The following is a 15,498-nucleotide window of genomic DNA, read 5'->3' on the forward strand; positions in this document are numbered from 1 at the left end:
GGATGTGGACAGGATCCTGGGAGAGGTGAGAGCCACCACGTGTGTTCTAGATCATTGCCCTTCCTGGCTCATAAAAGCAGCCAGAGGTGGACTGGCCGGGTGGGTAAGGGGAGTGGTTAATGCCACCCTTAGAGTTCCAGCCTGCCTGAAGGAGGTGGTGGTGAGACCTTGGTTAAAAAAAACCCTCCCTGAACCCCACCATATTGGATAATTATCGGCCATTCTCCAATATTCCATTCCTGGGCAAGGTATTGGAGCGTGTGGTGGCCTCCCAGCTCCAGGGATTCCTGGATGAGACAGATTATCTAGATCAATTTCAATCCGGCTTCAGACCTGGTTATGGGACAGAAACAGCTTTGGTTCCCTTGGTGGATGACCTATCTGGGAGCTAGAGAGGGGGAGTATGTCCCTGTTGGTTCTGCTGGACCTCTCAGTGGCTTTCGATACCATCAACCATGGCAACTTTCTGGGCTGCCTTGCTGGGATGGGACTTGGAGGAACTGTTTTAAAATGGCTCCATTCCTTCTTGGAGGGGTGGACCCAGAAGGTGGTACTGGGGGACTTCTGTTCGACTCCCTGGCCGTTGGCCTGTGGAGTTCCTCAGGGTTCTGTTCTGTCCCCCATGCTATTTAACATATACATGAAACCACTGGGAGGGGTTGTCCAGAGTTTGGGGGTTTGGTGTCGCCAGTATGCTGATGACACACAACTCTACTTTTCCTTTCCATCTAATTCCAAGGAAATTGTTGTGGTGCTAAACTGGTGTCTGTCGGCAGTAATGGGCTGGATGAGGACTTAATCCAGACAAGACAGGGGTGCTCCTGGTCAGTCGAAAGACAGATCAGGGAATAGGGATTCAGCTTGTGCTGGATGGGGTTACGCTCCCCCTGAAGACACAGATTCACAGCTTGGGTGTACTTCTGGATTCAGCCCTGAGCCTGGATGCCCAGGTTTCAGTGGTGGCCGGGAGTGCATTTGCACAGTTAGAGCTAGTGTGCCAGCTGCGCCTGTTCCTTGAGATGTCTGACTTGGCGACAGTGACACATGCCTTAGTTACATTCCGTTTGGGTTACTGTAATGTGCTGTATGTGGGGCTGCTTCTGAAGAGTCTTCAGAAACTTCACCTGGTTCAAAGAACCACTGCCAGACAGTTGACTGGGGCTGGCTACAGGGAGCATACAACTCCCCTGCTAAAACAGCTTCACTGGCTCCCAGTCTGTTTCCGGGCACAATTCAAGGTGCTGGTCATGACCTATAAAGCCCTATGTGACTCGGGTCTAGGTTATCTGAAATACCGCATTCTCCCCTATGAGCCTGCTCATGCCCTGAGATCTTCAGGGAAGGCCTTTCTTGTGGTCCCACCACCATCACAGGCTCACCTGGTGGGAACGTGGGAGAGGGCCTTCTTGGGGCTGCCCCAAGGCTCTGGAATGCCCTTCCCAGGGAAGCAAGAGTGGCACCCTCCTTGGTATGTTTCTGCAGGCAGGCAAAAACTTTTTTGTTCCAGCAGGCCTTTGGGGATAGCTAGTCTGGGCCTGATGGGTATGATGGAGTGGTACTATTGTTTATATTGTTGTTGGCTTTTTTAAATTCTAAAAATTTATACAATTTTAATATTATTGATGATGTAATTATATTTCTAACTTCTGTATATTTCTATTTATATGTTTTAACTGTACAAGTTTTAAACGTTGTAAAGCCACCTTGAGTCCATATATTGGGAAAAATGTGGGATCATCACCATCATCTCAAATCCAAAACATCGTTTTGTGCAACACTCATTAGTGCATGATGACACCAGACAACACTTACAAATAAGAAGTGGGTGCTCTTCATGAAAATAGGGCACAGACAAGTGTGGGTGCCCATGCCAAAAATAGCCAAAATATGTAGCAAAACATAGGGAACTGGGGGTGGGCACCCCATAATAAGGTTTCTGCCACCCCAGATCATACACGCACACATCCAGGAAAATGTCTTCTGCCGGACACCATTGAATTGCACCTAGAACTTGAATTGCACAAGGCACTGTTATGGGCACGTACTCGTGCCAAAGTATGTAGAAATAAATAAGGAACTGGGGATGTACACCCCACAATAAGCTTTGGACAACCCCAAATCATACACCAACATATCTAGGAAAGTGTCTCCTATGGTATGACATCGATTCACATCCAGCCTGATGCTTTCATTGAGTGAAAGATACTGTCATGGTATGCATGCCAATGTTAGCCAAGATATTGGGCTACTGTGAACCATATGCTATGTAGTAGAGGACACTTTCCTGGATATTTTGGTATATGATCTGGGGTGCCCTAATGCATATTATGTGGTGCACATGGCCATTTCCTTATTTATTTCTGCATATTTTGGCTATCATTGGCACGGGCACATGCAGTTGACAGTGCCTTGCACCCAAAAAAAGTACTGGGCCAGGCTCAATTCCATGCCATCATGTAGAGGATACTCTACTGCATGTGTGAGTGTATTATTTTGGGTGGCCTAAGCCAGTCAAGGCTGGCGGCTCTGATGTCAGTGGGGCTGTGAATCCGCTCTGGATTTCAGTCAGAACCAGTCAGAACTCTAAAGGAGCTATCCAAGGTGCTGAACCCAACCCCCAAAATATATTCAGCACCTTGGATAGCTCCTTTAGAGGTCAGACTGGTTCTGATTGAAACCCAGAGGGAATTCACAGCCCCACTGAAATTGGAGCCACCAGCCCCCACTGTCCTAAGCTTATTGTGAGCTTCATACCCCCAGATCCTTGTTTGCAATTGTTGTCTGGGAACATCAAGCATTAACGAATGCTGCACAACACTGGCATTTGGACTAGACTGTCATTGCTGTTGTTTTCAAAGGGGACAGTCCCTCAGTCATGGAGATATATGACATGGGGCAATCCAATGCTTATTTTGGGATGCAGGGATATGTGAACTTTAGGTTCCTGTGAAGTTTACTGACTGAGTTCCATTTCAGACTTTCACACAAATAAGGATCTGTGGACTAGTAACCAACTTCAGCATAACAAAATGGAGGCAATTCAGAGAAGTGTGACAAAATGGCATGTTCTTAATGTAAGAACTGTTTGGAAAGGTTGAAAAAAACTTGTGTATGTTATAGGGACAAGATGCTTCAGTGAGCACATTTATAACACCTGTAAAATGCTATTATATAAGCAGGATGTTAATTTGTTTTTTGTTATCACTAAGGGAAGAACAAGAACAGTTTTAAAAGGAAGCAAGTATCATTGTGGAACTGTATGTTACAGGTCGCACAAGGACGTCACTGAAACCCAAATTGAATTCTTCCTAATGTGTAGATGTCATGACAATATCACATTGCATGTTTCCCCACCTCACTATACAACATTGACAGCAGCTGAAAGGAATTGGGTAATGCATAACAACCCAGGTTAATGCCCTGCTATGTATTACTGGGGAGAGGGGGTATTCAATAAACGTGTGTAATCTGGGGTGGCATTCCCATTTTAGTAGCACTGAGTTCTGCCCTGACTTTCACAGTGCAATCCTATACATGTGTATTCAGAATTGTTGTTGTTCAGTCGTTCAGTCGTGTCCGACTCTTCGTGACCCCATGGACCATAGCACGCCAGGCCTTCCTGTCCTGCACTCTCTCCCGGAGCGTGCTCAAGTTCATATTCATTGCATCCGTGATGCTATCTAGCCATCTCATCCTCTGCCGTCCCCTTCTCCTTTGGCCTTCAGTCTTTCCCAACATCAGGGACTTTTCCAGGGAGTTTTCTCTTCGCATTAGGTGGCCAAAATATTGGAGCTTCAGCTTCATTATCTGTCCTTCCAATGAGCACTCAGGGTTGATTTCCTGTAGGATGGACTGATTTGACCTCCTTGCAGTCCAGGGGACTTGTAAGAGTCTTCTCCAGCACCACAGTTCGAAAGCATCAATTCTTCGGCGCTCAGCCTTCCTTATAGTCCAGCTCTCACAGCCATACATTACTACTGGGAAAACCATAGCTTTGATTAGACGGACCTTTGTCGGCAAGGTGATGTCTCTGCTTCTTACTATGCTGTCTAGGTTGGCCATAGCTTTCCTCCCAAGGAGCAAGCGTCTTTTAATTTCATGGCTACAGTCACCGTCTGCGGTGATCTTGGAGCCCAAGAAAGTAAAATCTGTCACTGCTTCCATTTCTTCCCCTTCTATATGCCAGGAAGTGATGGGGCCAGATGCCATGATCTTAGTTTTTTTAATGTTGAGTTTCAAACCAGCTTTTGCACTCTCCTCTTTCACCCTCAACAAGAGGCTCTTTAGATCCTCTTCGCTTTCTGCCATTAGGGTGGTATCGTCTGCATATCGGAGGTTGTTGATAATTCTCCCAGCAATCTTAATTCCGACCTCTGATTCATCCAACCCGGCATTTCTCATGATGTACTCTGCATATAAGTTAAATAAGCAGGGTGACAATATGCAGCCTTGTCGTACTCCTTTCCCAATTTTGAACCACTCGGTTGTTCCATGTCTGGTTCTTACTGTTGCTTCTTGACCCTCGTACAGGTTTCTCAGGAGACAGGTAAGGTGGTCTGGTACTCCCATCACTTTAAGAATTTGCCACAGTTTGTTGTGATCCACACAATCAAAGGCTTTAGCGTAGTCAATGAAGCAGAAATAGACGTTTTTCTGGAATTCTCTTGCTTTCTCCATGATGCAGCGAATGTTGGCGATTTGATCTCTAGTTCCTCTGCCTCTTCGAAACCCAGCTTGTACTTCCGGTAGTTCTCGGTTCACATACTGCTGAAGCCTAGCTTGTAGGATTTTGAGCATCACCTTGCTGGCATGTGAAAGGAGCGCAATTGTGCGGTAGTTTGAACACTCTTTGGCATTGCCCTTCTTTGGAATTGGAATGTAAACTGACCTTTTCCAGTCTTGTGGCCACTGTTGAGTGTTCCAGATTTGTTGGCATATTGAATGCAGCACTTTAACAGCATCATCTTTTAGGATTTTAAATAGCTCGGCTGGAATACTGTCATCTCTGCTAGCTTTGTTGTTACTAATGCTTCCTAAGGCCCACTTGACTTCACTCTCGAGGATGTCCGGCTCAAGTTCAGTGACCGCACTATCATGGCTATCAGGGACATTCAGATCTTTCCTGTATAGTTCTTCTGTGTATTCTTGCCACCTCTTATTAATCTCATCTGCTTCTGTTAGGTGCCTGCCTTCTTTGTCCTTTATCATGCCCGTCTTTGCACAAAACGTTCCCTTGAGATCTCCAATTTTCTTGAAGAGATCTCTAGTCTTTCCCATTCTGTTGTTTTCCTCGATTTCTTTGCATTGTTCATTTAAGAAGGCCTTCTTGTCTCTCCTTGCTATTCTCTGGAACTCTGCATTCAGTTGGGTATATCTTCCCCTTTCTCCCTTGCTTTTCGCTTCCCTTCTTTCCTCAGCGACTTGTAAAGCCTCATCAGACAGCCACTTTGCTTTCTTGCATTTCTTTTTCTTTGGGATGGATTTCGTTGCTGCCTCCTGAACAATGTTACGGACCTCCGTCCATAGTTCCTCAGGCACTCTGTCTATCAGGTTTAATCCCTTAAATCTATTCCTCACCTCCACTGTATATTCATCAGGGATATGATTTAGGTCATACCTGAACGGTTTAGTGGTTTTCCCAACGTTCTTCAATTTAAGACGAAATTTTGCAAGCAGCAGCTCATGATCTGAGCCACAGTCAGCTCCAGGTCTTTTTTTTACTGACTGTATGGAGCTTCTCCATCTTTGGCTGCAAAGGACATAATCAATCTGATTTCGATATTGACCATCTGGTGACGTCCATGTGTAGAGTCGCCTCTTGTGCTGTTGGAAAAGAGTGTTTGCTATGATCAGCGTGTTCTCTTGGCAAAACTCTATTAGCTTTTGTCCTGCTTCATTTTGTACACCAAGGCCATGCCTGCCTGTTATCCCAGTGATTTCTTGACTTCCTACTTTAGCATTCCAATCCCCTATGATGAAGAGGACATCTTTTTTTGGTGTTAGTTCTAGAAGGTGTTGTAGGTCTTCATAGAACCGATCAACCTCAGCTTCTTCGGCCTCAGTGGTTGGGGCATAGACTTGAATTACTGTGATGTTGAATGGTTTGCCTTGGATTCGTACTGAGATCATTCTATCATTTTTAAGATTGTACCCCAGTACTGCTTTTCCCACCCTTTTGTTGACTATGAGTGCTACTCCATTTCTTCTAAGGGATTCTTGCCCACAATAGTAGATATGATGGTCACCTGAATTAAATTCGCCCATGCCTGTCCATTTTAGTTCGCTGATTCCCAAGATGTCGATGTTCAATCTTGCCATCTCACGTTTGACCACCTCCAGCTTACCTTGATTCATTGATCTGACATTCCAGGTTCCTAAACAATATTGTTCTTTATTCTGTATTCAGAATTAACAGAGGTTAATAGGACTTACTCCCAGGTAAATGTGTATAACAGTGATTGGGAATTTATTTTGGATGGCGGGCCAGATGATGTCAGGGGGTGGTGCCCATGACATCATTCAGTCCCCAGCCTCACTGCACGCATGCTTTCCCCGGTCGCAGAAGGCCTGTGTGCAGCAAAGTCGCTCCAACCAAGGTGCTGGGTGCAGGAACATTCCTCCACCCCATGGCTCAGATGGGCTGCCTTCACTTGCACTGTGCCTTCCCCGATTGGGGAGGATCTGGGGAAGATGAAGCACGTAGAGTGCACCTTACCCTCCCAGTCAGAGATCACAGCAGGGATTCCTCTCCCCAGGGTGGGGCGGTGGGAGGGGCTTGGGGAAGGAGGCGGATGGGAGAGTGGGCTGGATGGGGAACCTCTGTGGGCCACATTAGGCCCACAGGCTGGAAGTTCCCCATCCCTGGTGTATAGGATTACAGCATAAATGTACTCTTGCTGTATACAGAAATGTTGTGTACAGAAATGTTGGAAGGGTATGTAAAATCCATTTTGCATCCCCTTAAGACACTCAGAGATGGGGACCAAATCCTTTTCCAGTCACAGTTTATTCAATTTTTAAAATTTTATTTTAAGGATATAGATGGGAGTTTATGTGTGTAAATACCTGAAACTCGATTAAGAGGCATGTGTTCTTGTACTTAGGTATCCATTCCAAAATTGAGTAACGGTTAAAGAGTAAAGTATCATGTGATGTAGGGCGAATTCTTTTTTATCCTTTCCAGCTTTATGATACTTTCCAAGTTTATCATGCATTTGCCCTTCAGTTATCTAAATCATGCCCATTACAGCCAGACCAAACCATGTGAATATGGTAATAATATAATATTACTAATGAAAGCTGGAGGTGGTATCTATTCTGTCTTTGGAGCATCAAACAGATTGTTTCATATGTTTCTCATGGGGAAGCATCAGGACGTGCAGAAATTTCCATTTTAATTGCTGCATCTAATTATCCTCTTCCAAGAGGGAGATAATCAAAGCCTGAGTTTCTCTTTAAGACATTGATTTAGTAGCTACATGCCATTTTTAATCTTGATCACGAGTACTGGTAGCAAGATTATTCTAATTAGTTCTTTACATCTGATTGAGGCTCACGATGGCGAATGACGTTGAACTAGCCATGTTTTCTAAGAAGAAGGGGGTGGGGAGAAAGAAAATCAGAAAAGCACCAGATCCGGGGGAGGAGGGGAGAGCCTCCAGCAGCTGCACCTGCACACAATGTGTTCAGCCCAGAGCATGTTGAATATCTTCCTCAGGATGCTCTTCAGCACAAGAAACTTGAGCCTTCAGCCCTCAGCTCTGGCGGATCTTTTGCAAAAGAACTGGGACTGAGGACGCAAGTTGGTTGTGTCTGTGAGACTCCCAGAAAAAGATATTCAAAACTTATGAAACATCAAATTGTTCATCTATAGCCTCCACCCTGACGGTGTGAGGCATCTTCAGGAGCTAGCAACCACCAACCATCGTGGGCCAGTAATGCTCATTTAAGAAATGTTTTTTAGCAATCAGTACCCATGAAAGGAAGATATTTCACTCTTAGCTAAAATAAAGCCCACGGAGTTATCCTTTCACTTGACATTACACAGTAGCATTTCCATTACCTCCTATATTTGATTCTTGTGTTGTCTGATGCATATGATATGCATGCAGATTAATATTAAAATTTGCTTAAATAACTATTTCCTAACCTGTGCTTAATATGCCTCTATCTAGAAATGCCGCTTCTGTTCTATTGCAGGATGGTTGGCATATAGTTTAGATTGCTGTTTTCAGGACACAGACTGTGATGAAGACATCAAATGTGTTTTATTTAAAGGAACACTAAGATATATGTGAACCAAATGAGAGAGCCAGTGTGGTACAGTGGTTAGTGCTGAACTGGGACTCAGGAGTTCTGGGCTCCAATCCCCACTTGGCCATGAAGCTTGCTGGGTGACTTTGGGCCAGCCCATCCTGCAGGGTTGTTGTGAGGATAAAATGGAGAGGAAGTGGACCATGTAGGCTGCCTTTGGTTCTGTGCAAGAGGGAAAAGGTAGAATATAAATGTAATAATAATAAAAACAATAAAAACATTGCACCTGCATATGTCAAAAATAAAAATGAAATGGCAAAAGTGGCTTTCTTGGCCACTTACAGCTGTTGGTTCTCTCTCCTTAAACTTCTTTTCTGTCCTTAAACACTACAGTGGTGGCATATAAGTCACGATGGTACCATTCCTTCCTACATCAATGGGGTAAGCTCCAGGCCATACTTTGGCTCCTCCTCACACTAGCATTACTCCAGTTTCCTGATGGGCGCTACTGGCGAGGTGAGGTCCTCCCACATGGCCCAGGGCTTTTCACATTACTCTGGAAGTCTTAGAAGTAGTAGTATGGGAAGACACTTTGGGAAAAACCATAGCTCAGGGGTAGAGCACATGCTTTGTATGCAGAAGGTCCCAGGTTCAATTCCCAGCATCTCCAAGTAGGGCTGGGTAAGACCCCTGCCTGAAACCCTGGAGAGCTGCTGCCAGTCACTCACCGTGTTCACGTGACACAGGGGTGGTTAATAAGCCACGGTGGCTTGCTAACCATCCTGCGCATGCTGCTTGCACGCCGGCCTGATTTACATAATTACCCTCACCCGGCGTGGGTTGTCATGATGTCCAAACCTGGCAAAGGTGGGTGGGTAGGGTAGTTAACAAACCACCTAGCAACCCTACCACAGACCATGGGTTCTGGATGACTTGTTACCCATGGCAACAAGCCATCTTGGCCAGGTTGACATGACATGACAAGCCATGCTGCCAAGAGTAACTAGCAAATCCCCCCAGCACGTGACTGTTACCATGGCTTATTCCCCGCTCTGTGATCATGTGAGCCCAATAGGGAGCAAAATGGGTGGTGGTGGGAGAGTAGCCTTCCCTGTGCTACATCTTCTGCTTCCAATTCTGATACAAAGCTATTTTTTTCAAAATAACAGCAACCCCATTTCTAATCCTTCCCTTCCTATTCAGCATTTGCGCTTATTCATTCTCATTGCTCCCTTTAGGAATGTTGTATGAGACGCTAAGGGGCATTCTGACCTAGGTATTCATTTAGACTGAGATTGTCTGCACTTATTTGGGAGTGGCTCATGTAGAAATTGCTGAAAAGCACTGGGCTGTAAGACAGCAATTTTATTCTTTTGTGGTGTGTTTGTATATTCATTTAATCATTTATAAACTGCCTTTCTGGACCAAGTCCACCCATGGTAGAGATCCAAATAAGAACATGAAAATATAACAATGTAATATTATAATAACACTTTAAAATTCTGGTGTAGTGTAGAGCCAGTGTAGTGTAGTAGCTAGAGAGTTGGACTAGGAGTCGGGAGATCTGGGTTCTAGACCCCACTTGGCCATGGAAGCTCATTGGGTGACTTTCGGCCAGTCGCAGACTCTCAGCCCAACCTACCTCACAGGGTTGTTGTTGTGAGGATAAAAGGAGAGGAGGAGGATTATGTACTCTGCCTTGGGTTCCTTAGGAGGATATAAGGCAGGATATAAATGCAATAAATAAACAAATAAAATTTAAAAAGCAAAATCCCCAAAATATATTGAAATCCATAAATTCTACAAGTTAGGGACCGTAACTGAGAATCCTAAGCACTTATTACATTCCAGTGATTCTGATAAGATTGATATGATTTCTTAAATTAACATAGTGCTTCCACTCTGCAAAGTACCTTATAGGCTCTTTTGTCATCACAGTCTGTTGAAGGTTGCTATTATTTCCACTACACAGATGGGGAAACTGAGGCTGAGAATGAGTGACCGCATCCTAAGTTAGCATAAAATTCAGTGGTTGGTGTGGGTGCTAATTCCAGCTCTTGATTCACTCAGCCAGGATGGCTCCCATTCACCTCCACATAGATGTGGTCATGAATGATGTGCCAGTTCCACTGACTTCAATGGAACTAGATTCCGTTCAAATAGTTTGGCTATTGGTCTCTACGGATGGGAGCACAGGCAGGCTACAGCGTAGGAATCTGGCAGGAACACAGTTATTTGGTGATTCTCCAGAGGGTGCAAGCAGCATTGTTCGCTGGAAGCTTTCAGGCATGGCTAGACCACCCCACCTACCCAGGATATCCCATGTCCTTTGGAAGAATTATGCGGGTTACTGTTAGTGGGTGTATGTGTATCCACGACCAGCAATATTTGCTCAAGGTTCAATAAATGCTCCTGTGACGGTAACTGGTAGCACACCCTGGTCTGTGTGCTCACAACTTCAGGGCCCCTTCACGCGGTGCACGCCTAAGAATGTATAGCGTGTGAATGCAGCCTCACATGTCTGCACGGATGTGTGTCACACCTCAGGGAGCCGGGAGGACCCGCTGCGCCTCCTCCCTGCCCGATGGCCCGCTGCGTCTCGGCGGCAAACCAGGGTTCGGCCTGCCGCGTGATACGGCTCGGGTCCTGGGGAGGGATCTCAAGGGCCAGCAAGCCCAGCGGACGCGCTCTTGGGAGGGGCGGCCGGGGGCTCCGGGGTGCCCCGCGGAAGGCGGCAGCTCCGCCCTCGCGGTCGCCCCGCCGCCTCCCTTGGCTCGACAAAGGCTCACGGCCGCCCCGCTCGCCCGCCCCGCCCGCCAGGCTCCCCGCCTCCCTCGCGCCTCCCCGGCTTTGTCCCCCGCAGCGCCGCCGCCGGCTCCGAGGGCGCTGCGCGCCTGCTGCCCAGGCCGCGTGCCCCTCGGCGCCGCCGCCGCGTCCCTCTGCCCCGCCCGCGCAGCCCTCCAGGCCGCCGCCGCTCCCTTCGGGGACGCTCCCGGCGGCGTCCGCCTCCCGCTCCCGCAGCCCCGGCGTGCTACGGCTGCCTACGCGCGCTCGCCCCCCGGGGCCGGGGGCTCCTCCCCTCGGGGCCGCGCCGGCGCCACGTGCGCGCCGGCGGGGCTACGCGGCCCGCCTCGCGCCGCCGCTTGCGTCACCCTCACTGGCGCTCGGAGCGGCGTCCGGGCTCTGCGCGCTCCCCGCCTCACTGCCGAGGCGCGCGCCGGGCTCCGCAGCCGCCTTGCGCCCGCCCCCTGCTCCTCGCTCCTCCTGCCCGCCAAAGGCAAAGAGGGGACGCGGCTCCGGCCACGCGGCCGAGCAGACGGCGGCGAGCGAGCCTCGGCAGCAGCGGCGCCCGCGCGGAGCCCCGGTCAGCCGGGCCCCCTGCACGGGCGAGCGGCCGCTCGGAGCGCGCGAGCTGGAGCGCTGCCGCCGCCGTGGGATGCTGGGCGGCGGGAGCGGAGAGCGCGCAGCGGGACCGTCGGAGGCGGCGCGGGCGGCGCGGGAGAGCCAGCCGCCTGCCGGGCTGCCCCGGCGCCGGCCTCGCCTCCCGGAGCGAGGGCCGGCGCGCGGCGCGCGGCTCAGCACCTCGGACAGCGCCCCTCGGCGCCCGCCGCCCTTCGCCCCGCCGCTCGGGTGGGTGTCGCTCCGCGCGCTCCTCCCGCCTCGCGTCGGGCGGCTTTCCCTCACCTTCGCGTCGGACGCCGCCCTCCCTCTCCCGCTCCCTCGCCGCCCTCGCCGCCCTTCCTTCCTGGCGCTCCTGCTTTGCTTGCACAGGCGGCGGCGGAGGGGACTTCGCGTGCCTCTGACAGCCCTCGTCTTCTTTTGTCTCCCTCTTGCAGGTGGCGCACCTGGCTGTGGCAGAAATGAACGAAAGCGTCGCCTTGGACGAAACCGCGGCCCCCGTCCCCTGGATTCAGAGCAGCCGTGGCAACTCTTCTCTGGAGCTCTCCTCCAAGCTCCCCGTGTTTATCCTTAACCCTTGGGATATTATGCTCTGCATCTCTGGGACCATCATCGCCTGTGAAAATGCCATAGTGGTGGCCATTATATTCTACACTCCCAACCTGAGAACCCCAATGTTTGTGCTGATTGGGAGCTTGGCCACAGCAGACCTACTGGCCGGAGTTGGCCTAATCCTGAATTTTGTTTTCCAGTATGTGATCCAGTCAGAGACCATCAGCCTTATTACAGTTGGCTTCCTAGTTGCCTCTTTTACTGCTTCTGTGAGTAGCTTGCTAGCTATCACAGTTGACCGGTACCTTTCCCTCTACAATGCCCTGACTTACTATTCTGAGAGGACTGTGCTCTGTATTCATATGATGCTGATCATCACCTGGGGGGCTTCCCTCTGCTTAGGGCTGCTGCCTGTCTTAGGCTGGAATTGTCTAGAAGACTATTCATTGTGCAGCATTGTCAGGCCCTTGACCAAAAGTAATGTGACTTTGCTCTCTGCCTCCTTCTTTTTCATATTTATCCTCATGCTCCACCTGTACATTAAAATCTGCAAAATAGTTTGCAGACATGCACACCAGATAGCACTCCAGCAGCATTTCCTGACTGCATCTCACTACGTCGCAACCAAAAAGGGAGTCTCTACACTTGCTATAATCCTTGGGACCTTTGGAGCCAGTTGGTTGCCTTTTGCTATCTACTGTGTGGTTGGAGATTCCAACTACCCTGCTGTGTACACTTACGCCACACTTCTACCTGCTACCTACAACTCCATGATCAACCCTATAATCTATGCGTACAGAAACCAAGAAATTCAGAGGTCCATGTGGGTTCTCTTTTGTGGCTGCTTTCAGTCTAAAGTGTCCTTTCGTTCAAGATCCCCCAGTGATGTCTAAGTGACTATTTCCTCTGTGTAGTTTTGCACACAGTGACAATCTTCAACTTTTGTGAATTACAGTGCCTGGTATGAACCAGATCTGTGTTGTGAAATTGTTTTGGGGGGAGATGTTTAAACAGTAGCACTTTATGTATGTGTATTCTTGAGAATGTGAAAGGTCTGGAGCTTTTGGTTGTGTGAAACTAAACATAACAAACAAACAAAAACCAGTGTGGTTGTATACAAAATTGTACATCACATTTGTAAAGTGGAGGCATTCCAAGACTACGTAATTATAGCACTTTATTTTTAGCTGCTGAACTGCCAAAACAGTGTTGCCATTTTTTTTAAAGGGCAGAAAGAGAGTGAAAGGAAGTGAAATGTTGTCTGGTTGTTTTGGGATGTGAGTAATAATATATTTTGCTGCACAGTATTGATAAATTATGACATTTTGTACACAAATAAACCCATTACATATTTTTTATTTTGTGTGTTGAGCTGATTTAAAAGCCTTTAAGAGCTTTATAAAACTTTCACACTGCCTCACCTTTATTTACTTGAAAGTATTCTTTGGGTACATCCACCTAAATGAAATTAGTTTACTTATGCAGAGGAACCATGTCATAAAACCAATGCATAAAATATACTGTTTTGTTTGTTTTCTTTCCATTCAGTAGTAATTTATTTTCCATAGAAATCAAAATAATTAAGCATACTAAAGAATACTATTATCACCTCAGTATTCAAAAGGTCTCATCTTTAGTCTTAGGTTGGAGTTTAAAGTCTCAGATAAAAAACATTTCAACAGAGGAAGCAACATCTGAAGAGTTCTTCTGATTCTCAAATGATGGTTGCAAAGCACTGGGAATTTTCTTACATGCGTCCCATTGAAATGTGCAAGAGTTAACATAAATCCCCATTCATTTCAGGGCGAGGGGGATAGCATAGGAGAAAATCCCTGTCTGTTCCCATTTGTCGTCAGCTTGATCCAGATTTGGTTAAGGCTTCCTTTCTGACACGCCTGTGCAAATTCATAATTGATTTCTGTGACAATCCACAGACCCTGGGTGCCTTTTTTTGTCTCTCTGTCTGACTGATTCTTCAGACAGAAGACTTACACACAGCTTGCTGCCTGCAAGTGTTAGGCCACATTGTGATATAACCAATTTACTTATAGAAATGATTTTTGCCAGGAGCAGCAGGTGAATATTACATCTCAGCTTGGAGGGACTCACACCTCTGATTCAAAATTAATAAATAAATACTTTAATACAATAATGTCTTGCAGCACTGCACAATTTACTATTTAACTAGAAGTCAAATAATTTATCACTGCTGTTTTACATTTGAATACTGCAATACACTAAAGCTTTCCTAATGTGTTTTTAGAAAGTATCTCTTTTCGCAGTTCTATAGCTCAGGTCAACCCATCTAACGTTGGCAGGTTGGAATAGCAAAGGCTCAAAAAACAACAGCACGTAACTATATTAACATTCTGATCTAGTCACATCAAAATTAGGAAAACATGATGTATACCAGCATACCAACTGTAATGTCAACAAAACCTGGAACTGAGTTAAAATGCGCCAGTCCCATGAGGGGAATCAGCACATGGGTTTTCATGCACAAATCTCCTACAGCTTGAGCTGCACTTGGAGGCCAGGGGGATTGGATTCAATAACTAGCATTTGTGCATATTCCTGCAGTGTTTGAAGCGATGATGGCGTGGTCTTGCTGTGAGAGTTCCAGAGGATGCCAATAATCTCTTAGGATATGGAGGAAGGGCGACTATACTGGCTACCCCTTTCCTACCTTTTTAACTGCTGAACAAATGAACAAAAGTATCACCTCCAGCACTGAGAATCTCCCTAAGGCAGCAGGAGAGGCTCTGCAAAAGCACTGCTATGCTGCTGGTTTTCTAGACTGCAGTGGGGGAGTATTCTGGTTAGAGTTTAGCACTGATGCTGTACTTCGCTATCTTTATTATCTGAAGCTACATTACGCCATTTGGCAGTAAAGGCTGTAAAGGCCGGAAGCCTTTGGGATAAAGTGATCTATGCATCAGAACAAGGAAATAAAGGTCACGATCTCCCATTGCCTGACATAGTGAAGACTTCAATATGTGACCTGAGAACAGTTTCTACAGAAAAGTATTGTGTTCAAGGTGATATGAACCTCTCTGTGTGGTGTTTGACCTGGGAAGGCTCTTTCATACAAGGAAGCCATCATCTGGCATGCAGTCATCAAATCATGTACAAGTGGGTATGAACAGGGCTTACTGGTTTCAGCAAATACCACTTACACTTTACTAAACATAGCATCATATAGATGACAACCTTCTGAAAGCTTTTGTGAAACTTGGGTAATTTCATAATCAGATTTGCTATTGCTGACAACGGAAGGGTCTTTGGTTAATGCTT

At 47.1% G+C, this 15,498-nt stretch overlaps 1 protein-coding gene across 1 annotated transcript; it reads left to right on the plus strand.

Annotated features, from left to right (window-relative positions):
• The first annotated feature begins 12,080 nt into the window (after nucleotides 1-12,080).
• GPR6 (G protein-coupled receptor 6) lies at nucleotides 12,081-13,097 on the plus strand. Its single transcript, XM_084831372.1, has one exon. The coding sequence runs from the start codon at nucleotides 12,114-12,116 to the stop codon at nucleotides 13,095-13,097; it is 984 nt and encodes a 327-aa protein (XP_084687498.1). The 5' UTR covers nucleotides 12,081-12,113.
• Nucleotides 13,098-15,498: the final 2,401 nt, after the last annotated feature.

The sequence above is a fragment of the Heloderma suspectum genome, chromosome 1, assembly GCF_057233095.1.
Source record: "Heloderma suspectum isolate Gila_16-S chromosome 1, 16-S_ref, whole genome shotgun sequence".
NCBI classification, from domain to species: Eukaryota; Metazoa; Chordata; class Lepidosauria; order Squamata; family Helodermatidae; genus Heloderma; species Heloderma suspectum.